Source organism: Pygocentrus nattereri, chromosome 20 (genome assembly GCF_015220715.1).
Source record: "Pygocentrus nattereri isolate fPygNat1 chromosome 20, fPygNat1.pri, whole genome shotgun sequence".
Taxonomy (NCBI): Eukaryota; Metazoa; Chordata; class Actinopteri; order Characiformes; family Serrasalmidae; genus Pygocentrus; species Pygocentrus nattereri.
Window position 1 is genome coordinate 10,966,946 of NC_051230.1, and position 26,002 is coordinate 10,992,947.

The 26,002-nt window shown below is 40.8% G+C and overlaps 1 protein-coding gene across 23 annotated transcripts in view; it reads right to left on the reverse strand.

Annotated features, from left to right (window-relative positions):
• Positions 1–1,712: 1,712 nt before the first annotated feature.
• Positions 1,713–26,002, reverse strand: part of cacna1ba (calcium channel, voltage-dependent, N type, alpha 1B subunit, a) — a 169,758-nt gene continuing 145,468 nt past the window's right edge. For 15 of the 23 annotated variants that reach the window (XM_017691221.2, XM_037531401.1, XM_017691210.2 and 12 more), the window contains 16 exons: positions 25,423–25,539; positions 25,276–25,341; positions 24,966–25,057; positions 22,296–22,446; positions 21,676–21,803; positions 20,302–20,398; positions 17,116–17,221; positions 15,721–15,828; positions 15,345–15,472; positions 14,602–14,726; positions 14,287–14,422; positions 14,076–14,186; positions 10,067–10,105; positions 8,927–9,140; positions 6,447–6,664; positions 1,713–5,797 (listed from right to left, as the gene is read on the reverse strand). In XM_017691221.2, coding sequence (XP_017546710.1) covers positions 5,273–5,797; positions 6,447–6,664; positions 8,927–9,140; positions 10,067–10,105; positions 14,076–14,186; positions 14,287–14,422; positions 14,602–14,726; positions 15,345–15,472; positions 15,721–15,828; positions 17,116–17,221; positions 20,302–20,398; positions 21,676–21,803; positions 22,296–22,446; positions 24,966–25,057; positions 25,276–25,341; positions 25,423–25,539 — 2,361 coding nt within the window. In that variant the 3' untranslated portion in view covers positions 1,713–5,272. Of the gene's footprint in view, positions 5,798–6,446; positions 6,665–8,926; positions 9,141–10,066; positions 10,106–14,075; positions 14,187–14,286; positions 14,423–14,601; positions 14,727–15,344; positions 15,473–15,720; positions 15,829–17,115; positions 17,222–20,301; positions 20,399–21,202; positions 21,300–21,675; positions 21,804–22,295; positions 22,447–24,965; positions 25,058–25,275; positions 25,342–25,422; positions 25,540–26,002 lie in introns of all 23 variants that reach the window. The other 8 variants (XM_017691225.2, XM_037531415.1, XM_037531412.1 and 5 more) reach the window with 3 other exon arrangements.

Consider the following 26,002-nt stretch of genomic DNA (forward strand, 5'->3'; position numbering starts at 1 on the left):
TTATCAATTCATTATTATTATCGCTCCGTTTGAACTATGTGTATAACAATTTGAATATGCATATTCTTATAAAATACAAAATGTATATTAATATTTTATTATTAGTTTAAGACCACGGAGACGTACTTTCTTCTTTGATTGGCTGGTGTCTGCGAGGTGGGCGTGGACTGATAGGAAATAGTGGCAAAGCAAACCTATTTATTTGTTTGCTTATTTATTTTTACACAGCCACTTTATTAAGTATACCTCCTTGTGTTTATACTCTCTGTCCATTTTATCAGCTGCTATATATCAAATAGAAGCACTTTGTATTTCTACAACTACAGACTGTAGTCCTGTATACTTAATCTGTACACTTATCAGCCCCCTTTCACCCTCTTCTTCAGTGTTCAGGACTCCCACAGGACCACCACAGAGCAGGTATTATTTGGATGGTGAATCATTATCAGCACTGCCGTGTCACCGAGGTAGTGGTGGTGTGTTAGTGTGTGTTGCACTCTGACTTCACATCTACAAGGTGGACTAACAAGGTAGGAGTGTCTAATAGGGTGGACACTGAGTGGACAGTGTTTAAAAACTCCAGCAGCACTGCTGTGTGTGATCCACTCGTACCAGCACAACACACACTAACACGTAACATCAGTGTTACTGCAGTGCTGAGAATGATCCACCACCCAAATAGTACCTGCTCATTGGGTGTCCTGACCACTGAAGAACAAGATAAAAGGGGCTAATGAAGATGCAGAGAAACAGATGGTAATTTTAGAACAACAAAGTGCACCTATATGGTAAGCGGACCTGATTGAATGGACTATGAATGCAGATACAAGGAGGTGTGCATAAAGAAGCGGCTGGTCGGTGTATATTTATTTCATTATTATAAGACAGTAGTGCGTCCTGCTATGATGTATGGTTTGGAGACTGTGGCTCTGTCTAAAAGACAGGAGGCTGAGCTGGAGGTGTCGGAGATGAAGATGCTGAGATTTTCGTTGGGAGTGACAAGGATGGACAAGATTAGAAATGAGCAGATCAGAGGGACAGTGAAGGTGGAGCACTTTGGATATAAAGCCAGAGAGGCCAGGTTGAGATGGTTTGGACATGTGTTGAGGAGGAATAGTGGATATATTGGTCAAAGAATGTTGGAGATGGAGCTGCCAGGTAGAAGGAGAAGAGGTAGACCTCAGAGAAGGTTTATGGATGTAGTGCAGGTGGACATGGAGATGGTGGTGTGAAAGTAGAGGAGGCAGTGGATAGGGCAAGATGGAGGCAGATGATCCACTGTGGAGACCCCTAAAGGGAGCAGCCGAAAGAAGAAGATATGCATGCATGCACATAGAACACACTAGTCAGTGTTTTATTATTTTTTATTATTTGTTATGGGTATTAGCCTGTTCAGAGCCTCATAACTGTTTCTACACTTGTCTTGAAGAGGCTAAGAAAATAGGAAATGGTCACTTCAATCAACCCAAAAGCCTTATGTGAGTTCAGCCATGGTTCTGACTACAAGACCTTCATTTAGATAAACCTTCAAGCACAGTATAAAAACACTAATATTGAATATGACACATTAAAGGAGACTCCACAAAAGTCTGATTTCTTTTTTTTTTTTTAATTCAAGGACTTTGCTTCATACAAAATGTTAAGGTAGAAACAACTGCAGAATTCAAAGTCTGGCCATAGAACAGAAATCAGGCAACAAACAAGTCAGTCGCAGAATCCAGATAAAGGGTGTTCCAGCTCCGTCCTGTGGAAGGAGCTGTCCACAATGTTCAATACTGTGTTTATAGAAAGTTTTTTTTTTCCTTTTTTCCCCTCAACAAACCCCCTAATTCATATCAAAGGTCATTTAAAAATCTGAACAGAAAGAATATAGTGTATCAAAAAGGTACGAAGATAAACAATGTGTAGTTCAACATGCACATACATTGTCAGACCATGCAAACATTACGTTTTTTTCCCAAGGAGAACAGCCACATTAAACTAGATGTGCAGAAAGGACTTGGAGCAATTCAGTTTGGCAACAAACTATGAAAGTTTTAGGGGTTGAAGGTGACTTTTCTCCCCTCAAATAATAACAAATCTGCAGTTATGGATTAGGTGGAGTATATATGAAGTACGATTTGAAGCCACGATGGCGACATGCCAAAGGACAGTGGATGTATCAGGAGTGCAAAGAAGTTGTTCCACACTTCTACATGAACAAAGTGACAACTCGGAGTCATCGGAACAGTTTTAGTACGGCCTTTAAATGAAGCACTCTCCCGCGTAAGAGTGCACATATAAAAATATCCACTGTTCTGCTTCTCTTTTTAAAACACCTGCTTGTCTTTTACGATGTAAGTGGGTAACTGATGCATGCAGATACGTAAGATTGCAGTTTTTTTCTTAAAGATGTTACTGCTTGTTTCATCATTGTGCCTTTATGCATTCTAAAATATACTTTTTCATACATTTTTTTTAATCCTTTTTTTTATAGAAAAGATTTGGTCACAATCATGCGGAAGGCTGAATCTGGACATCCCAGCAAGTAAAGCTACAGAATGAATGAAGTGTTGATTTTTTTTTTCTTTTGTCTATTTTATTTGTCAAAAGTGTCTTCTTGTTGCATAGCCCTACTTAAACAAAAGTCAAAAAGTCCTCTCTTTCAGTAAAGTCCTGCCATTAGAATGGCTGAGGCATTACAGTCCCTATCCTCTTACTATCCCCCCATTGCTTACTGCATGCTAAGCCGCTAAATGGACACCAAGTTAGATCTGCAGTGCTACAAAAGAAAGTGGTGGCGCTCAGACACTGCGATGTGAGATTTGCTGTAATTGAGTTTCGGTCAGCTCAGGTATCCTAAAGCCACTCTGACTCACTTTCTCTTCTCCAAGACACAAGATCCCATTTGCAGGGCTTTTAATTTTTTTTCATTTTTGTCTCAGGCAGCTTCCAACACTGATACTGCTTCTCCATTCAGCAATCATCATGGCTAAATATTCCTCTTGTGTTATGGGCAGGATGAAAGCAAGCTAGCTGAAAGGCTATACAGCCAACAGCAGGGCGGTTAGGGTAGTTGTGAAAATGCTGGATGGAGGGGATCTCAGGGGAAGTACCTGATTCAGTGGCATGGATGGAAAACTTTTACCTAAACACAGACAAGCCCATCACACTAACTCTGTTTCTCATGCTCAGCTACACTCTGAAAAATAAACGTGGCACGAAGGGTTCTTCAGAGGATGCTATAGTAAATGAGGGCAAGTGTGAAGAACTCTCACTAAGTAGCACAGCACTGTGTCCTTCAACCTCACAAGCTTGACAGAATGCATGATTTTGTCTCCTTTTTGTGTTTTCATGCATCAGTGTTCTCACGTTTCAATGCATTGTGCAAAATACCTCAAACACTCGGAATCTTTCCCACTGCATAAAGAAATCTAATCTGAAAAATACAGATGTGATGATCAACTTTCAAGAAACTTCAAGGCTTCAATCTGCATTATCCACCCCGAAGTACTATATGTTTTTTAAACATTCCTCCCACCTTCAAGATCATCATCTGAAGAGGATTTTTTGGTCTCTTCAAACCCAAAAAAAAAATCACTAACTGGTCTACTGTGGCACTACAGTTGGAAGCCAGTAGGCATGTTTAAAGCAGATATCGCAATGGTTATAGTTCTCATTCTGCCCAGAGTGGCCCTTTTCAAAGTTCAAAGAATTTACACACAATGTAAACGTTCTATACAAATTAAAGATTTCTCCCAAAACCAAATGTCCTAGGCAAGAACCATTAAGGAACCTTTATCTTTGAGAGTGAATGTCACTCCGGCTTTTCCTGCAGTCTCCTCATTCCTGTCTTTATGTACCATTAGATAAGATAAGGCAAATATCTAACAATGCTGTCACAGCTGAGCTTCTTCACCAGAAGGGGAAGTGTTCATCACCTTCGCCAGCTCAGTCATTTTTAAAATCATGCAATTGTGTAACTGTGTGGTTATGTGGTCCGCTCTGGACTGATATACAACTACCTTAGTGTTCGTATTTTGCCCTAACTAGTATTTTGATTTTGAACTAAGCTTGTACCCCTCCCCCATTCCATGTTCTAAAATGTATGAAAAGAAACAAAAGCCCTACTAGAAAATGAGGAAATAAATGAACACAATCATACTGTCATTTTCATTCAAAACCTAATTCGAAACTGAAGGTACGGTTTCTTTTGCTTCCCGATTAAGGCCTACAGTCATAACACCTTGTAGTTCCAGGTAGCCCCTAGCTTACTCAGTCCCCTCTCTCATACGTGTTGATGCATTAAAAAAGTCTGAGGTCGCATCATTACTACGATATATTCAAAAGGTTAGGCACTTTGTAAGAACGTCTGGAGCAGTCTGTAAGAAACGGTAGACCTGACAGGATGGTGAAACTGTAAGCAATTTACGTAAAACACCATAATATCTTTACAATATAATACAAAAAAACGCACATAATGAATAGATAAAAGATCTACAACAGTTTGATACAAAAGAAATTACATTTCATATTTTGCCATATCCTCAACATTGTCACACACAGTGATATGTGCTAGGAATGGTCATCAGCAGCAAAACAACATTCATCACCTTCATGGACAGTGTAAAATAAATGTATGCATGAGTGTGTAATGTGTGTGGGTCACACAGCCTACAGGCATGGTCCAGTTTGTCAGAGAAAGGGAAATGCACAAAGCAGATAATGTTGCCTTAGCAACGTGTCTGCTAGAGTTTTTCAGCACTATAAGTTACATGTGGAAATCCCAGACAGTATCATTTTTCATGGGATTTTGCATTTTGGAGGGCATTTGCAGACACAGCTCATTGAACAGCTGGCCAGAGCCCTGCAGAACTCTGCCTTCTAAAACACAGACTATGCTCATTTTTTTGACATCACTTAGACTGTGTTTTCTCTTAGAAACGTGAGGAGTTAGGAGAAATAACCCCTGTATCTCAAACATCATGATCTATCAGAATTTAAGAACCCCATCGGGCCTATTTGGATAGATTTGAATACAAGGAAAAGAAAAGCAGTCTGGTACGTTCTTTTTCTCTGTATAATGTACATGTAGCCTCTGTTTTCCCTCCCTTGCAAATTTAAAAGCAAAAGAATGTCCACATATAAGTGATATACATTGTCCATGAAACAACAGATGATAAAACTCATCGAAATTTGACAAGAAACGGAAAAAAAACACAAAAAATCATCATCAGCAGAGGATCTGTGTGTATATGTGTATTTCTGAGTGTGTATATGTGTTAAAGCCATACTAGCACCATTCGTCCTCCTCTGCTTCTGGGTAGTAGGGTGGGGCCCTTTCGCTGCTGGGTACACCCAGGACGTAGTGGTACCCGTTAGGTAGCCCATGGGGCTGCTGCTGCTGCTGGGGCAGGGGAGGGAGGGTGACTATCTGCTGCCCTGCTGTCCAGGGTGAGCGGCCTGCAGGCTCCTCGAAAAGGCTGGAGGCCTGGGGCCAGAGGTTGCAGCGGGTGTCCAGTGGGCCCAGGAAGGGCTCGGAGCTGATCCGGGTGACAGGGGAGGGCGAGCTGGGGCCAGAGCCACACTGCAGGAGGGCGTTGTGCTCGGAAAACCCACGGCTCAGCCTGCCGGGGATTGGGGGGGCAGGCAGAGTAGCCTGGGTGCCCATGAAGGACACAGGGGAGGAGTTGGCGGTCCTGTACGCCACCGCAGGACGCGGGGTCAGGGGTGTCTGGGGCAACTGCCTGCGCCCACGGCTGGGCGTGCTTGCCCCTGAGCTCAACAACACCGGGCTCCCTTTAACCCAACCACTGCCCTAGGTGAAAATTGAACAAGCAAATCAAAACAATAAAAATGATGAGGGTAACATGTACAAAAAAGGTTAAGGAGAGGAACAGGTCCATGGAAAGGAAAAGACAAGGAAAGGAAAGGACAGGACAGGACAAGACAGGACAGGAAAGGACGGGAAAGGACAGGGAAGGACAGGGAAGGACAGGAAAGGAAAGGAAAGGAAAGGAAAGGAAAGGAAAGGAAAAGAAAGGAACAGAAGGGAGACACAGTACATGTACACAAAAGACAAAGAGGACCAAAGGACAGAGCCAACAGGATAGTGAGAAAAAAGAAAGGAAAGACAGACAAAATGCACAGAGAAATGGTGAAGAAGAAGAAAAGAGTAGAAAGAGTGAAAGGCCATGAGTGGTTGCACTAAGGGCAAAGAGAACAGAGAGTGAGTTTCATTTGGCAAACAGTAAAAACGTTAAACTCATAGACTATTAATCACCCGGCTATCAGTTCTATATGTTTAATAATATCCTTAGCAAAAGAATACAATCAATATGCCCTAATACTGCCTCAATCTCAATCCACTGACTCAGTACCCACACATAACTATTACTGATCATAAACTGCATCTCTAGAGTCCAGCTCAGAGTAGACCTCCTGACTAGCTGCCTCCCTCATCCCACCTGCTTGCTGAAGGTGGTCTCCTGAGCCTCTCCAGGAGAGGTGGCGCAGCTGGCAGGGGCAGGCTTGGCAGGGCAGTGCTCCCGGCTGCCGTAGCGGTCACATGAGTAGTAGCGCTGCTTCTCCGCCGTGGATGAATGGTGCTTCCTCTCGTGGGAACGGCCTCGATCATGCCCCCTCTCCCGAGACGAGAGGGTTCCCCCGAGGTCGGCTCCTGTGCCTGAGAACGAGCCCAAAATTTGAGCAGTTCAAGGAAAAAAATCAAAGCATGGAAATCAGTAAAACAAAAATCTCAATCTCTTGTTACTACTTATATATTCAGTGTTTACTTTAGCCTGAATAAACTGGCAAGGACATCAACCACAGATTCCTTGGTAATAATAGATATTTCTTTATTTACAAGGCATGGAAATATCCACAGTTTAAAACCCTTTAACCAAAGAACCATAAAGATATGAACCTCTTATTTCTCACTGTGCTATAAACCAGAATTTCTCACTGCAAATGCAAACTACTATTCTTGTAAACCGCTGCTGTTGGAAGAAAACCTTGTATCTTCATTTTTGTCTTTTTTTTTTTCATATAATTTGAAAATGCCTGTTGATCTTTACATGAAGAATGGACCAAAAGAAATGGCCAAAATGACTTGGAAAAACGTCTAAAGTATGTTTTTTCCCCTTCTCCTTTGATGTTACCATTTTGGAGATGGTTGACATTTGTTCCTAAAAAAAAGACTCATGTAGCATTTTTATTCATTGGCTTGAGATCAGGACCTACAAGACTGTAGTTTAGCTATATTAAGTTAATTTAGAGACAACTGCATGCTAGGCAATACCACTCAATCAATACATCTACAGCTGATTACGTTAAAATGATTTAGATGAAGATCAATTAAATTTAGTTATGATTCTTACAACCACTTGCTTCAATTTAAAAAAAAAAAAAAAAAAAACAGGAGTAAAAGCCTGCAGCACTGACTGATCAGTCTGGATCAAAAGGGAACTACAACATGTACGGAAGCGCTGATCCTCCTAGCCCCACCTCCCCTCCAGAATTCCACATTCTTGACACAGCAGACCGTGGTTCTTGTTCTATCCTTTTTTCTGTGAGTTCTGACATTTTTCCCCAGTGTGCATGGTCGGCCTGCTGAGAGGTGGCCATAAATTAGCAGGTCACTGGGTCTGCAGCATGTCTGTCAGCCCCTTTTATCTGGGTAATGGATGCCAGCTGCATGTTAAGGCTCTTGCTGCAGATCCTACTGCTGATGCTGGGGAGAAGCTGCACTGATCTCCAGCACATGTGAGCTATGGCTGAAATCTGCAGAACAAGTGCACAGCGGTATAGACTGAGCTGTACCAGCTCTTGCTAGAACTCATTTCATTCTGTACTCACTGGCACAGCAGAAATTCCTCAGAGAAACTGATTCCAGAAAATACATATCTTCTCTAACAACTCCACCTGTTCAACTCTAATGTCTGCACCTAAACACTAAAACTCTCTCTGGTCCAATCCATGTAAAGCTATTTTGTGACAAAGTTATAAAAAGCAATATACAACCTACACTGAATGGAATTGAAAAGATGGTAATGAGATGTTTCAAACAGTTGTAAAGCTAGAGTGACCAGATACCTCATATTTCCTGTCTCCTATTTCACCATCGTTTTAAGTGTCCCATCTCACTCTCAGAAATTATTCATTTGTTCCATGTGTCAGATAAAAATGATCCTTGCTGGAATTTGCATCGTGCACGATGCAAACAATATTTAATGTAATCACCACTGAGAGGAGCTCTTATAATATGCTGTAACATTGAAGGTTATTGGATAGACCAAATTTAGCCAATCATATCTAGCCCATCATCTTGCTAGGACCTTGAAGTAGCTAAGACTATGCTAAATCAGCCTTTTTTAAGCAACTGATATCAGAGTAAATAGCCCAAATGTGTTTATGCTCATTTAATAAGGACCTTCAGAAAGTTTTTTTGAGAAGATACCGCACCACTGGGCAAACTTAACTTGCCACATCTGACAGGCATTCATATGGGTCTTCTAATTCTCTCGATATGTCAGAGAGCTAGCCTGCTTTTGCAGTTAATATCTAATCTGGGTGTATATAGCTTCTCCCCTGTGTAAAAGAAATATATGTAATGTGTTATATTTTGTATGACCCTCCCAATCTCTCTGGACCACTGAATATCTGGTCACATGCAGAGCCCTCAAGGATCTACTATTGAAATTCTCCCAACATGGAATCTCTTACACCATCTTCAATGACACTATGCTCTCAAAGCAAACTCCCTGGCTAAATAATGGTTTAAAGTGGTGAATTATTCATTTAAACTGCTTGTGATGTCAAGACATCCAATTATAATACACAAATTATGAGACATTACTTACCAGTGCTAACCGACTTAAGAGGATCATGTTTTGAGCCTGTATGTGGGTGTGAGTTTGTGTGTGCCTGGATGCATGTCTTCACTGACCGCCAATGCTAGGAGGCTGGCCACTGGGTGACCTGTCCAGTGACCTCTGCTTTTTCTCTCTGTCTCTGCGGTGGTGGCAGCGGTGATGATGATGATGGTGGTGTGGTCGCTCCTGAACAGGCTTCTCCAGAGTGTATTCGTTTAAGTTAACCTCTGGAGGGCGCTGTGGTGCAAATGTGGATGCAGAGCGCCTCATAGGTGAGTCAGGAATAGGCTGTGGGAAGAACACAGGAAATATTTATAAATAACTACAGTTACCCACTTTTTCCTTGTCCAGTACGGGTCAGATTATCCTTATAAACTACTAAGCTTTAAAATGAGCTGTTAGCACAGTCTACTACCCCACCAGAAGAGATACACAAATAACAATATCACATCACACAGTGTGAGACGGTGCTAATTCAAGCTTGATTTGTTACAGAACTGGACCAGATTCTTTTTTTTTTTGCTCCAACATCTGATCCAGCATTTTTGCTGTTAGCCTGATAGTGATACCTGGTATTATAACTGTTAAATAAACTATTCTCTGAATGACACTATAACCGTATTTTAGAGCAAGATCAGTTCTGAGTGCCTCAATGCTGCCCTCTGCTGACGAGCCATATTTGACCATATTTGCAAAGAGGCCTTATCTCCCTGTCTAAAAACCTAGGTAGGTTTAAAGTCAGTCGCATGCTAGAAATACTTATTAGAGTGACACTCAAGGCAAAATACAATATAAAAGTATTAAAGGTCAGTCACAAGGGTGTTATCTCTAGGACACCTGCACAAGCCTGCTATAAAGCAGATTCATTTTAGCCATGACCTGCACTTTGGACTTAGCATTAAACACATATTGCTATCAGCTGCTGTGTTTAAGTGGTTGTTGTGTTTGAGAGTCAGCTGGAATGATTAAAGGTAAGGGATCCACTGAGACACCATACCTACTCAGTCTCTTTGATGCCTTGTTTAACAACAGACAACCTACTCAGACAACCTAACCCCTACTAATAACGGGGTAAAACACTATTTATAATTTAAGCTTATGTTTTAAATAGCACCCAGTGATACTTAAATTATAGTAATAGGTTGTGTGAAGCTATTAAGCATGTTCTCAGTATTCTTGACTGCAAAATAATTAGGATTCAAAATAATACATACTGCTAGTAAAGTTCCGGGAGAGTGGCGAGAATGACTTCTCTGTCAGTGCCATGGAGGACAGCATCAGAGGGAAGAAGAAGAAGAAATTATTTGTTCATTATACAACTATAACCTGACACATAGATGTCACATGCAAGACTACAGTTTCTAAAGTTTTGTGATGAGCTGACACAGATGCCCCTTCTAACTAGTGATTTCAGCTATTTTAAGGTGTGCCCATTGCTGACACAGGTGTGCACACAGAAAGCTCATATAATCTCCATAGGAAAGCCCTTCCAATAGAATTGGATGCTCTGGAGCGTCCAACAGTTTTGGGGTGATTTGAAGCAGCATCTGCTCTTGTGGCTGAATACAATCAAATGCTCACAGTAATGCAGCAAATTCTGGTATAACGCCTTCCCAGAAGAGTTTGTTACAGCAGCAGGGGGACAAAGGGGGGACAAACTCTCTATTAATACCTGGGACTTTAGAAGAAATGTTGAATGAGCAAGTGTCTACAAACTTTGGCACTCATAATGTCTATATAATATTACACATACTGAGATAATTATAAGATTAGTAAAAGAAGTAGTAAAAATATTCAACCTATTTCAAGACATTACTTACTTTAAATCATGTTATCGAGTGAAATTAATTTAATAAAACTAACATTATATATGTTAAGTAATCTATCTTAATGTAAATGATTCAATAAAGTTTTTAATGGATGTAATATTGAAAAACAGACTGAATAACCTTACTCTTATGCCCACACTCACTTCATTGTTTGTAGTGAATGAAATTTATTGCTTCAGAATAAACCCCTTGGACTAAAGCAGAGATTCTGCTATGTCCTGTGGACTCCACACTATAAACATTGTTTTGCCTTTCATTCATCAAGCAGGCTTGACTTAACTCACTACCCAATTAACAAGCTCTTCATGTGCTGGGTCAGGTAGATGCAAAGCTGTCTAAAGGGGTCCTCAGGACTGAGATTGGGTACCCCAGTGCTAATGTTTTATTGCTGCTTTTTTGTTCACCACCAACACCAGGTCCTGTGGAGGCTGTGGAGCTGTGTGAGGCTGTGGAGCTTTTGTCATTGTAAACCAAACTGCAGGCCTGGACTGAGGCCAGAGCTAGATTGGGTGAGGGGTTTCCCCGGATGGAATCAGAGGGATTTTAGATATACGAGCAGATGCTGAAACTTCACAGTCCAAAGTTAATGGTTATTATCAGCCTGCCAAGCACTTTCCTGAGGTTTGGCTCTGGGTGGGAATCTAATTTGGGTGTGAAACAGGAGAAACCCCAACATTTTGAAACTGTTATATCATCTCATCACACCGCAGACGTGTGGTATGGGTGTCGGGTGTCGGAAGGCAGATCATAATCAAGCTCTCACATTGATGGTTTGCACTGGAATCTTGGCAGAGAGAGTGGCCAATGAGAGCCTCTTAATCATGTTTGAATATCACTGGTTAAATCGGTAAAATCCTCATATGCTGCAGCTAAAATGTGAGTTTGCCACAGTTAACCAAGACGCAGGATTATTTCTCCACTTTCTTATCATTAAAATCTTGGTATAAATGCTAAAGCACTACATGTGAAACACTGATCACTTAAAATCTCAGAAAAAAGATACATAGTACCAAAAATGGCATATATATATATATATATATATATATACATATATATATATATATATATATATATATATATATATATATATATATATATACACATACATACATACACATCATACACATACAACCCCAATTCCAGTGAAGTTGGGACATTGTGTAAAACATAAATAAAAACAGAATACGATGATTTGCAAATCCTTTTCAACCTATATTCAATTGAATACACTACAAAGACAAGATATTTAATGTTCAAACGGATAAACTTTATTGTTTTTTGCAAATATTCACTCATTTTGAATTTGATGCCTGCAACATGTTCCAAAGAAGTTGGGACAGGGGCAACAAAAGACTGGGAAAGTTGAAGAATGCTCAAAAAACACCTGTTTGGAACATTCTACAGGTGAACAGGTTAATTGGAAACAGGTGAGTGTCATGATTGGGTATAAAGGGAGCATCCCTGAAAGGCTCAGTCGTTCACAAGCAAGGATGGGGGGAGGTTCACCACTTTGTGAACAACTCTGTGAGCAAATAGTCCAACAGTTTAAGAACAACGTTTCTCAACGTGCAATTGCAAGGAATTTAGGGATTTCATCATCTACAGTCCATAATATCATCAAAAGATTCAGAGAATCTGGAGAAATCCCTCAGGCAGCACTGGATTAAAAACTGACATCATTCTGTAACGGATATTACCACATGGGCTCAGGAACACTTCAGAAAACCACTGTCAGTGAACACAGTTCGTCGCTCCATCTACAAGTGCAAGTTAAAACTCTGCCATGCAAAGCGAAAACCATATATCAACAACACCTAGAAACGCCACCGGCTTCTCTGGGCCTGAGCTCATCTGAGATGGACTGACGCAAAGTGTCTTGTGGTCTGACGAGTCCACATTTCAAATTGTTTTTGGAAATCATGGACCTCGTGTCCTCTGGGCCAAAGAGGAAAAGGACTGCCCGGATTGTTATCAGTGCAAAGTCCAAAAGCCAGCATCTCTGATGTTATGGGGGTGTGTTAGTGCCTTTGGCATGGGTAACTTGAACATCTGTGAAGGCACCATTAATGCTGAAAGTTACATACAGGTTTTGGAGCAACATGTGCTGCCATCCAAGCAACGTCTTTTTCAGGGACGTCCCTGCTTATGTCAGCAAGACAATGCCAAGCCTCATTCTGCACATGTTACAACAGCGTGGCTTCATTGTAAAAGAGTGCGGGTACTAGACTTGCCTGCCTGCAGTCCAGACCTGTCTCCCATTGAAAATGTGTCTCCCATTGAAAAATACTACAACGACGATCCCGGACTGTTGAGCAAATGAAGTTATACATCAAGCAAGAATGGGAAAGAATTCCACCTACAAAGCTTTAACAATTAGTGTCCTCAGTTCCCAAACGCTTATTGAGTGTTGTTAAATGGAAAGGTGATGTAACACAGTGGTAAACATGCCCCTGTCCCAACTTCTTTGGAATGTGTTGCAGGCATCAAATTCAAAATGCGTGAATATTTAAGTTTATATCCATTATAAGTTTATCCATTTGAACATTAAATATCTTGTCTTTGTAGTGTATTCAATTGAATATAGGTTGAACAGGATTTGCAAATCATTGTACTCTGTTTTTATTTATGTTTTACAAAATGTCCCAACTTCATTGGAATATATATATATATATATATATATAAACCTTTGAAGAACAATTTTAAAGGTGCATAGGACCACAGCACTATGACTATGAGTCATTTAGGAAGGAATGATCATCCTTCATGACGGGAAACTTTAGCTCAAAGTAATATTTGCTTCAATCTGAAGGTTAGCCTGATAAATAATCCATTTTAACTTGATAAAAGGATTAAAACCACAGTGACCAAATGACAATCAAAATGAAAAGAAAGAAAAATGAATAGTGCAGGAATGGATCTAATGCCATTAAATGGACCCTCTGATCTTGAGTACCTACTGTCCAATTTTCATCTCTTAGTCTGAGCAGGAAGATAATCCACTGCCCACTTTCCATCTCTTAGCTTGAGCATAAAGTCAATACAGGCCACATAGCTGGCAGCCTTCCAAAGACTAATCACGTTATGCTGTACTTTTCTCCCTGCCCTCCAAAGCCCAACTATCCCATATTCATTAGAACTGCACTGTTAAACCAAAGCACTTTTGTGCAACAATACATCAATATTGCCTTATATCAGGTAACGAGAGAATTATGCTTCCTGCTGAGTCCATACACTGGGAGAATCAGGTAGGAGAATGCTTTCTCAACTCTCTGCACAGGAGCTTAAGATTTTGACCTTAGGCCTAAACATTATGCCAAGTTAAGGTAAAAAATAGTTTTGGAGTATGGAGTATTTTAATGCAAAAAAGGAGAAAATCCTCAATCTAGCAGGGTACCTGCATCTCTGCATTGAGTTTGGGCATGGACACTGCACGCCCTTGACCATCTAAACCAGCAGGTGCTACTGTGTTGGCACTGTTCTCCATCTTCCTCATCTCTACTGACACCTGCCACAAACACACACACACACAAACTCACACAATTGAAATAAAACCAAATTAGTCTGTAACTCTAAGGACTGAGGGATAACTGTTTAAGACAGAATACCTGGGCAGTGTTTGCATTTGAGATGTCCTCTGACTGGCCTCTCGAGATCGGTCGTCTCTTTGATCTATGAACCTCTTTGGTTTTCTCTGACACCCAGGATGAGGATGCTTTGATGGCGTTATCATGGCTAGATTTACTTCATAACAGAAAATAAAAAGGGTAATAATGATTTAAATATGTACTTCAAGAAAACCAAAATTGACATCAAGAAATCAAGTCTAAGCTTTATAAACAGTTTGCGAAACAATCTATGCATTCTCTTTGCACTTTTTTATGCATGTCTGAGTATGTGGATGTGCAGTGATTAGAGCCTACAGTGTACGTCCGTTGTTAAGAGTGGTAGAGCTGGGTTTGTGAGGCTGGCTGTCAACTGTGCTCTTGGTCTTCTCCTGCATGGGTGTCAAAGGCAGGATGGGCTCCAGGAGAGCTCTGACTTTATTCTATTCAGAGAAAGAGGAGAAAGAAACTCTAATACACAATAATGTGGCCGGTACCATTCTGACACTGTCCAAAGCAGAAGCTGCTTCACTGCTTCTGCATGAAAATGAGCAAGCGATTGTTTATAATGCACACATTTATCTCTTACTCTTGTGGACACTGGCATATAGTTAGGATTGAGTGATTATCTAAGATTATCCAAGAGTATATAAAGCTGCACCAAGGCAAAAGGGAGCTCATTTCTAAAATAATTTAAAATAGATATATTTAGATTTGTTTAAAATATTGTTTAGTCTCTGTTTCATAGTTTTGATTTCTTTACTATTATTCTAGAATGTGGAAAATACTAAAAATAGAGAAACTACGAGTAGGTGTGTCCAAATTTGTGTACTGAAGAGGAAATTAGCAACTGCTCTGCAGCAGTAAAATATAACTGAAATAGAGACAAACTGCATTTGGAGTCACTGCACTATATGTTCACTGTTGACATTGCTAACAGGAAAAGCAACGAAAGTGAACATTTCCTTCTTTTTCATGCTGCTCAGATGTGTTTGCTTGGTCACATTTTGCAACTCAGGAGTAGCTATTAGGGTCAGAGGTGGGTATGTGTGGTATCTCACCTGTTGGCCAGGTCCTGTCTGCTCTTTGGCCTGCTGCTGCTGCATCTGTAGTCTCTTGGCTCTGTTCTGCTTGTAGTAGTCAAAGATCATGAGAGCAGCATAGACTTTCCCAACTGTCAACTCATTGGCTGCAGGAAACAGTAATGCATCATAAATAAGTTAACCAAGATTCATAAATCAAATGTACATCTTTGTCCTGGCTATTCAGACACACAAGGACTTCTACAGCCTACTGGGAGGGTCATATGGTTAAAAGGGTGACAGAAAAAACAATCTGATTCTGACCACTAGATGGCAATAGAAGCACAGCTTTCTGTTCAAGTCAATTCACTTCACTTTTTAATTGCATGTGTAGTTGATGGTAAGTGGTGCTTACGTTTGTGGGGAGTCACCAGCAGGTCCATGGTCTTCTGGGACAGGTTTGGCCAGACGGTAGCCAGCTCCTTCTTCAGCTCGGCATCACAAAGACGCTGGGCCACCATTCCTACAGAGAACAGCCACAGAGAAGGTGCTCAGCTCCCAGAGAGGCACATTAAAAACTATCTCTTACAGATAACCAAATTATAATGCAGCTTGGAATCACATAGAATGGAACAATGCTTCATCCCAGGTTTTTGGGTCATGACACAATTATTTGTGTATCTGGTGGTATCATTCTCAAATCTCTCCCAGAGACCTGAAGGCAGTTTGGTTGATGGTGATTCAGCTGTCGAAACAGCTCAGTCATCATTGGTACATCAAGTGAAGTTCATTCTATATTATAGCATATTCTTTGACCTGGCAGAAATCCAAAACCTTATCAAAAATACATTCTTTATGGGTCTTCATTGGAACTCAAGTTAATGTACAAACAATACACATTTCTAATGGAATTTCCTCAGTATTTTTTGGGGATGAGCAGGTACAGTGTTCCTCCGAGGCAGTGAAAAGGACTGCGCAGTCAAGCATTGAAAAGCCATCAGGCAGTCCACTGTGATTCAGCAGACGGTACTTGCGCGCACACACACACACACATACAAACACACACACACCACACACACACACTCTCACACCTCTCTAATGAGTCCTGATGGGACACATGGCACTAAGCACACCACTAACACTCAATGAAGGGAACAAAATCAAGTCTGCATATGTCTCTACAACTCTGTCACAGCTAATCATTAATATCAACAGGGCCTTTTCTTCAGTTCACTTTATCACAGCAGAAATTTTCAGTGCTTTAAACATCTAATTCAACTAATTAAAAAGCTCATCCTGAGTTGATTTGTGTCTGTTTTGCTGCGTTTACATGTTGGTGGAGGACAGACGACAGCATATTGGATACTGCTCCGCTTACCAACCAACCAGCGCATCCCGCTGCCCAAAACCTTTGCTATAGAAAAAAGGAAACATACAGATTTTCTTTGCTATTTAATGAAATACAAGCTTCTACTTTCTAAAATTAAAGGGAAGTTCTGGGGACGTGATTAGAAGCTATTTTAGCTGTTTGTTTTTAGTAGCTTAGCTCCATTCACCCCCATTCAGGACTCACTAGTGGATGCCCTCTGCTGTTTTGCAGTCATGCTTTTGATATAACAGGGTAAATAGGAAGTAGCCAGGCTTCTCATCAACTTGCTCTGACAGAACTTTGAATGACTGCAGCACAATGGTTTAATTAAACTATTATTGAATAATAGTTGATAGATTAAGTGATTATAGAAATAATCGTTAGTTACAGCCCTATATAGTAGACCGCATGCTCGGACAGAAGAAAGGTCATGTGACTGACCTGAGGCCAGCTTGATCTCCAAAGCAGTGCGGATCAGGGCCATGAGTGTGGAGGTGAAGTGCACCGTGTTGTCGTCGGCAATGGGCATGTTCATCTTCACCAGACGCTGAGGAGAGTCAGGAGGGCCGTTAGAAACGCAACACCATTCTGCAGTAACTTAAAAAAAAATAGCAACCCAGGCCAGCAAGACGCCCCTGGCCAAAACCATCTGTGTGCTTGTGAGAGTCTAGCTGTAAATTTTGTTTTCTCACTCAGAGGGCCACACAGGGCTAAGCTGCAGTTTTCCACTATGTATCCTCTCAGTTTGAAGCACACAAAATGTTTTGGCCGAAACGACAGTGTACAAATACGGAGACATAACAGTATTCAAACAGTCACATTCACTTCTATAGGCTACAGTCTGCAACCAAAGTGCGTCGGTGAGAGACTGACACTGACAGGAGAGTGGAGAAAAGCATGTACACATAACTATGAGGGTGCCTCAACAGGTCACAGGAGCTCCACTCTGCTGACTTCTAATGTAGTAACACAATATGCTGGAGATCTGGAAAAATTCCAAGCTGGGACAGTCCTTTCTAATAGGGCCCGACCGATATGAAAATTCTTTCACTAATTCAAGCAAGGACAATGTTAAGAAGCTAAAATTTCTGATAACTGATATACACACTCAAAATGTGAACAGACACCAATAGCTTTAGCCAAACTGTGCTGAACCAACTGATAGGATTGTCAGTTCTCATTGTACATTGACATTAGCAGGTGAAAGAGTGACAGGCATATGATTTGCAGTTGCAATTTGGTGGCCAGCAGCAAACAACTCAGTGGCAGGGTGACACGTTGAGTTGAAATGTTCTCAGCTTTATGGACTACAACATGGTGTAGCACAAATCTAAATGATTGCCTTAAACACATTCTTCGGACCAACAGTGGACATGGGGGTGGGAGCTGCCCAGCCTCTCCTCTTTGAATGGTTCTTCATTTTGACATTTTGTTGCTATTCCTATCTAGTATCATGCAAAAAATGAAAGGGACATTTATAAACTTGTAAACTTATAACCGATCATACTGTAAAGAAAATGGCGATCCATTAACAGAAAAAGCTTTATGTATGTCAGAACTGGACAGTCTATGAGCCCATATGCAACAATAATAGCAATTTTAGTGTTTTTGTTGGTTTCTATTACTTCTCTCTTATTTTTCAACAGTTCTCTTCACATAAAGGTTTGTGTTAAAAATGATCTTCATGCCTGGGTTTAGGTTTAAAAGCAATGACAATTTTATTATTTTAAGCATAAACTACAAATGTCCCTTATATCATAGCTGCATGATCATTGGAATATAAAACAAGTAGTTTATATATTTTTTTTCAGTGTAACCTTAAAGGTATTACATTTGACATTTTAAACGTTAATATAGCAGTAAACAACTATTTTCTATGTAAAGACATAGTGGAGTTATGGCATCCTGAGCAGAGAATGAAGTCACGACCCCTCTGCATGTGCTGTAATCCGAGTTTCTCTGTTTTTTTGTTTTCATAGCCGGGACAGCCGCACATTCACGTAAGTCCCACCCAGTGAACATGACAGCCCTCCCCAAACAGTGACCGCACAGCATGAGGGCACAATTTAAGGGAATGGGAATATTCCAACAAGAAGCTGGTGAAGAAGAAGCTGACTTCAGCATCACTAAGATTTTTTTTTTGTGGTATTTTTTGTAACGTTTGCTAATATGTGATAGCAACTGGTTAGCTTCACAGCAGAAACTGTGGTGACAGTTTGCTACCCCTCTACCATTGCTACATTTCTTGCTGTGTTGTTGTTCACTCTAATGTTATATCATAGTATTTGCGTGTGCAAGTTTAGCAAAAGGTTTTATGGTCACAAAGATCATAAAAGGGATGTTGTCCTCGACAATGCATGTCCACAACTTGGGGGTAGAGTTTCTGAAGAGCACTGAAGGGAGGGTTGTGTTTCTTTTGCTGGTGAGTTCAAATATCAACAGTCATTCTCCAGAATCATACAGTGCTCCTTTAATATAAGATTTTAGCAATCAAATGATATATCGGCCAGGCTCTATTTTCTAAGACAAAATACTGCATTAAAGCTCTGTTCTAAGACATGTGCATATCACTTCTTGCCAATTCAGTCCAAACCACTGTTGGGTTCCTGAACAACTAGCTGTATGGTTTAATAGTATGGCTGTGAAGAGTTGAGCTCCCCTGAACTAAAAGAGCATACATCCACTTGCAGTAGCAGTGCAGAGACATAAAGAAAAAAAGTCAGAATGGAGAAAAGGAAGGGGACTGTCACACACAGCCAGGCGCTCACACACTCAGCCGGGGAAAAGAGCACGGAACAAACAAGAAAGAGAAGAGAGAAGAGAGAGCAGAGAACATGGTGGATGAGAGACAGTGAGCACGAGCAAGATAAGGAGAGAAAGAGAGAGAGATAGAGAGACAGTAAAGCTCTCAGGGTTGAAAGCGACTTAGGCAACACACATAGGCATATATGCACTGCTCCACAACAAAGAAGAATGAGAGGGAACAGCTGTTAGGGGCACAAGTCTACTCTAGGTTAAGAGGTTAATAATTAACAACAAGTTTGCTAAGCTAAATGTGGGGCCACTAAAAAGAAGGACCATACCTACAAAATATATTTTGTCTGGAATGGTTCAACCAACAGCAATCAAACACCAATAAGGCACACCATTGTGAGGGGATGGTTTAAAGTTACTCATTTTTAGTAAACATCTATTGCATAACATGAATTGGTAATCGAAATTGCTTGCTTTGAACTGCTTATATGGTGCACAAACAATGCAGTGTAAAGACGTATTTGAATAAATGTGAAAGGAGACAGCTTTGAAAGCAAAACAGACCAAGTATGGGGCTTAGGGTTCTCTTAAACATCACTAATTCAAACTACCATTTTACTAAACTGTAATACTGTGATCACCAGGTAGTGAAGGGGCGCAGTTGTCCAAGAAAAGGAGTAAGAAGAAGAAGGGCCACACCAGAAAGATCAGAGAGCGGGCAAAAAAAAAAGAAAGGAAAAAAAAGAAAAAACAAGGAAACAAGGGGCAGGAAACATTGCATAGCACAGAGATTGGCTGAAGGATAAGCCAATGGGAAGACAGGGCGAGCAGAAGTGGGGGAGGTGGGAAGTTGGGCAGGCGAAGTCAAGCTACCTTGTAGGCGACTCGTGGCGGACATTTCTTTCCCAAACCTAAAGGTGGGGACATGTGGAGCAGCATCTCATACATATCGCGGTACTTGATACGGCCACTTCACAGTGTAGAGAAAGCAAAAAACCCAAAATAAAAGACAAGGATGGGGAGTTAGAGAGACGGGAAGAGGAACAAAGGGGAGGAAATGAAATAAAAAGAAAAAAAAAGAAAACAAGGACAAAATGAAGAAGAGAAAACAAAACAAACAACAAAAACAGAAATCTGCGTTATTTAGATTTCCAAGAGTGTCATGGACAGGGATGCCATCCTTGCCCAGGCAGGGACAAAGATGGATCCTAAAGGTCAGAGGTCTGAAGGGATAGGAGTTGATCCCTGATGGAAGAAATGGAATGGAGCAGAGTGAGGTTCACACATGGTGTGGATGGTGACAGAATGGCCGCATTGTTTGGAGGATGTCTGCTTCTGCATGCTGAGAGACATCAGGTGGGGTTTCCTCGTTCAAGTGCTTGGAAACAAAGGTTTCAATGCCAGGCCTTCCATTAAACTTAGCACTTATCTGGATTTATTGCTACATCATTGTGTTCTCAGCTATGCATGTGTATCATGCATCTAATGTCATAAAATAGATGGGCTCAGTACTTGCATACATACACTGATTTACAGTATTAGCTTAATAGTAAGTATGTATGAGTATGTACTTCATACAACATTATATACAAAAACTTTGTGGCTTTGAAAGCTTTGTTTCCCAATCAGCATCATTAACCATAAGCCAGTCAAGTCTGAAAGGGCAAGTGCTTGTGTATAGGCAAGTCATTTAGTGCACAGCCATTCAGTTTGGGTCTCTGGGCAGTGGCGCACAGAGCCCACAAAGGTGGAGGAAGTTTCTGGGGTTGCAAACCTTGTATGCTACCCTATTAGGGCAGTTCTTCCCTAAGCCAAGAGGGGGTGAGATAATTCGCAACAAATTGTACATATCCTTATAGGAAATCCGTCCGCTGCGGAGAAAACAAGCAAGACATGACACACGTATAAGGACAGCTTAGAGAGTACATTAGCATAGGCAGTGGACTTCATTAGACATGTATGGGTACTCTTCGAACCCACAGGCATCCAGTCAGGTAGTGTATGAGCAGGGCACCTATAAATACTTAAAGGAAAACAGTTCCTTCACACATTATCTCACAGAAGAAGACAGAGGAAGGAAACAATGCTTAAATAAATCTGCACGCTCTAACCTGAGAACTGCAGAGGCTTTTCAGCCCACACGGACAGACCCTTGCTTTCTGTACCACTGCCAGACTATGTTATTGGTTATTTTAGAGAATCAAAAATAATCGCCTGGGGCGGGGGATTGCGGGGGTTGAAGCATACCAAGCGGCTGGGTCGTACTCAGCCCACACACGGATGAACTCGTCCAAGTGGTGCGGACCAAGGATGGAGGAGTCTCGTGTCAGGTATTCAAAATTATCCATGATCACAGCCACAAACAGGTTCAGCATCTGCAGAACACAGAGTCACAAGAGACAATAAAGACAGGAGTTGGTCTTTCAGGCCAGGACCTGCTGGTCCAGCACCAAGATTAATGTAAACCACTAATAGAGATGCAGCACAAATGCTTTTAGGTCAGTGTTAAAAGTGCAACTTCAACACTGCCTGAAGAGACACTCATTGCACATTAACTTTTAGAAATTAAAGCCTAGAAGAAGAACCATTTTTCTGAGACTTTTAGTTTCCATGGAAAATAAAACAGATCTGAAACAGCAGGGATGGTTATGTGGTAAAATCAAGACCCCAGCACCTCAGTAAACTTGTTTTTTTTTTGTTTTTTTTTTATCATTTTCAGACCCTGTACACAGAGAAGTTTCAAACAAGATGCAAAATGGAAGTATAAATGGCAGATACATAATTTAATAGACACAGAGAGAAAATCAAATAACAAACCAAATAATAATGTTAATAATAAGCCAAAGTAATTGACAGAGAGCACTAACCAGGAAGGAACAGAGGAAGATGAAGGAGACAAAGTAGAAGTAGGCGAAGTCACTGCCACACTCCTTCCCCTGAGTGCCCGAGCGCTCATCGCATACACGGTGACTCAGGCACGACAGCATGATCTCATGCCAGGCCTCCCCTGTAGCACTCCTGAGTTACCCAGAGATCATAAATACATCAGAACACATCAACGCTAACAGAGAACTACAAAATACAGCATTTGTACAGAGACAAACTTAAAGGAAAAAGTCCGCAAATATCTAATTTACGCAATTTTCCCCTCATAATTTGCTTTTTTAGCTTTATGTAGACAATGTAATGGAAGTTTACCAATTAGCTTTGTGCAAACTGCATGCCTAAATCATCACACACTTATCTCTAATCCTCACTCAGTTGCTAAGTAATCTTAAACATACTTGCTTATGTATAGAGCCATAAGCAACATCCCATATAAATAAAAATAATGAGCGGCCATGCCTTAGTAACGAGTGGGAACGAGATCCAAATGTGTGGCCATGACTTAGTAAGTCATGAGAATGAGCTAATTAAGTTGTGGCCACCACTTAGTAAGGCATGGGAATGAGATCATGCCTTAGTAAGTCATGGCCACGCATTAGGATCTCATTCCTATGCCTTAATAAGCCATGTCCATGACTTAATGATCTTGTTCCCATGCCCTATTAAGTTGGGGCCACACATTATTTTCATTTATACAGGATGTCCCCAAAGGGGCTCCTTAGTTATGTGGATGTGGACATCACTTACTGTTGTCTAAAAAAATACAAAAGAGCACCACATAGCTAAAAACAGGTTTTATAGTTTATCAGCCATCTTGCAGTTTGCACAATGGTAATGGGCAGATCATAAGCCTCTACTGCTTGCTAGCCACATTAGACTAACTCCAGTGCAAAGTTTAAACACCAAACACATTGACTAACCGGCTACATATGGGGAACTGTGCACATCTGACTTCTCAAACTATTCCTTTAAGGATGAGTGAACATAAATTGGTCTAAATGGAGGAAAAAGGTCCCACATAAGACATACAATACAGGTGTGGTTTGATTTTTTTCTAGGCCCGCACCAATTTATTTTCAAACCGCTACGTGCCCTTTTCTGGCACTGAGCCGACAGAGGAGCAGTGAGAGGGATTGGGACGGGTTCATTAAAATATGGAAATCTGAAGTCTTTCTGTGGTATCAGCTGCCCTGATTCTCCAGGTGGCACTTCAAAATGCATTTTCATCTTACTATGGGCAGGAGGAGGGAAGAGGTGGAAAGAGAGTAGGGTGGTAGAGGTAGAGCAGTATTTAACACAGCGTGCCTCAAGCAAGAGAGTGTAAACACGTCTGAGATAAGTACAGAACAAAAGGTTATGCTGAGCCAGATACACTCATGTACACACAAACACACTGTCTTATATCACAACAATAATGCCCTAACCAGGGGGCACAGTGAAGCGTAACACTGAGAGGACACAGACAAACCCCCTGTCTGCACAGCCAATTAACAGTTCCCTAAGAGACCCAACAACAGAGAGAGAGAGCCCTCGCTCTCCTCTTAGTGTGCAGTCGTCCACCCTATTAGCACCCGTCATAGAACTAAAGGATGGTGGTATGACTAGAATAATATTCAGTTCAGGGCATGCTGCTCGCTGGATGTCGTGCCAGGAGATGCAGCAGCTGGGGGGATGTGATGGGAGAAATGAGATATCTTTTTAATTCAAGAGTCGGTCTATGTGCACACTTCTCTTCTGTACGGCTCTAACTGGCCTGAAGTGGGGCACTGTATGAAGCTTCAATATAGTGCATAATTCAAACTCCATCCATCCATCCATCCATCCATCCATTTTCTAAGCCTAAACTTATAAAATAAGTACTAGCGCAATAAAATAACTCCACCCCAGTCACCATGAAATAGCTTAGTCATATTAGGTAAACCTTCACAGTAGCCATACAATGCAATTTCTGCAAATGTTAGAACACATTTCAAGGGTTTGCCCTGCACCCCCACCTACCCCCCCCCCCCCCCCCCCCCCCCCCCAACACCCAAACCCCCCATCACCCCCTGCAACCCACAAGGACAAGCAGTTTAGATATGTGTGTTTTATTTGTGGTGTGTGTGTGTGTGTGTGTGTGTGTGTATGATTTCAAGGGTTTCATTCCAAAATGTTTTATATCCAATAGTTAAATTGGTTTTAATTGTTTTTTTTAAGAATTAAAGCTGATTCTAATGGAAAACATAATTTAATTTCTCTAATAAATGTTGTATTAATCACAATGTAGCACTAATATTTATTTTTAAAAAAAAACTGTAATGTGGTGTAAAATGTCTTTGGTAATAAAGCCTTTCATTTGAAGTTTTTACAATATGCATTTTTGCTTGGAATAGGAAATGTGTATGATTTACAAAACTGGAAGTGAACTACACTGTTGTCAAGCAACACCCCACCCGATGAGACGAACTCTGTCACAAGACACAGAAGTAAGGGTTGAAACTACCTAGGAAGTTAGAGTAAATCAGGTGTGGTGCTCCTCCTAAACTGTTACTATCATAAATCCATTCTAATTAGCAGAGTGAACCATGTGTATTATTCGCTTGCTTCATATGTCTTCTTGTCTCAAACTTACAGGTTCAAGCTTCAGAGGTGTATCTAAGATGCATCTTTACCTGAAGAGCAGCATGAGAGCTTGCAGGAACGTGCGGAAGTTGTTGTGGTGGTTGATGGCAGTGTCCTCATTTAATTCGATGTTTCCAAACACCTGCACAGACAGCATAGCACCAAACTAAGACTACAGCTGCCAAGAACAGGTAGAAAAAGAATATTATACTATTTACATACAATCCTAACCATTTTCATGACTGATTAAAAGTCTGAAAACATAGTTTCAAAGTGTGGAATTGATATTTTCAACATAAAAATGATTAATAATAAAAAAAATTGGTTAACTGTAGCACATATATCCATCAGTGCACTGACCTGCATTCCTATGATGGCGTAAATAAAGAAAAGCATAGCGATAAGAAGGCAAACGTAAGGCAGGGCCTGGAAAAAGACAAAGTAATTTTATTAATAATGAATTATTTCCAGACCTTTCTTTGTTTAGACAAGTCCTTAACTGAGTACCTTAAATGACTGGACAAAGGTCCATAGGAGGATGCGGATGGTATAACCCTGGCGGAGGAGCTTGATGAGACGGGCTGCTCGGAAGAGCCTCAGGAAACTCAGATTTAGCAGACGGTTCTGAAGGATAACATCTTTATTTAATCATTTATTAATTTATTCATTCATCTAGCAGATGTCCCTTTACAAACTTTATTCCACATAAACAGGCCCTACCTAGAAATGACCAGCAGTGATATACCACTCTGTAAGAAAATGACCTTCATTCATCAAGAGCCAGATCTAATTTACACTAAACTGTACAGATGCACAATATCATCAGTACTGGCAGACTGTTGTTTTAAAAAACATAGTGACACTTTATTTTGAGAGGTCCTTTGTAGATTAATGAACTTCTAACAGAGTATCAGTAACATATCAGTGAAGTGGCAGGTGAGCAGCATCTGAATACAATGAGGTAATTATCTTAAAAATGTACTGTTGTTACATTACTTACATTATGTAGATGAATTGTCGATATGTTACATGAAGTAGGCTTTATATGGTACTTCAGTTAAGCAAAACCTAACCTTAACCCTGGCCC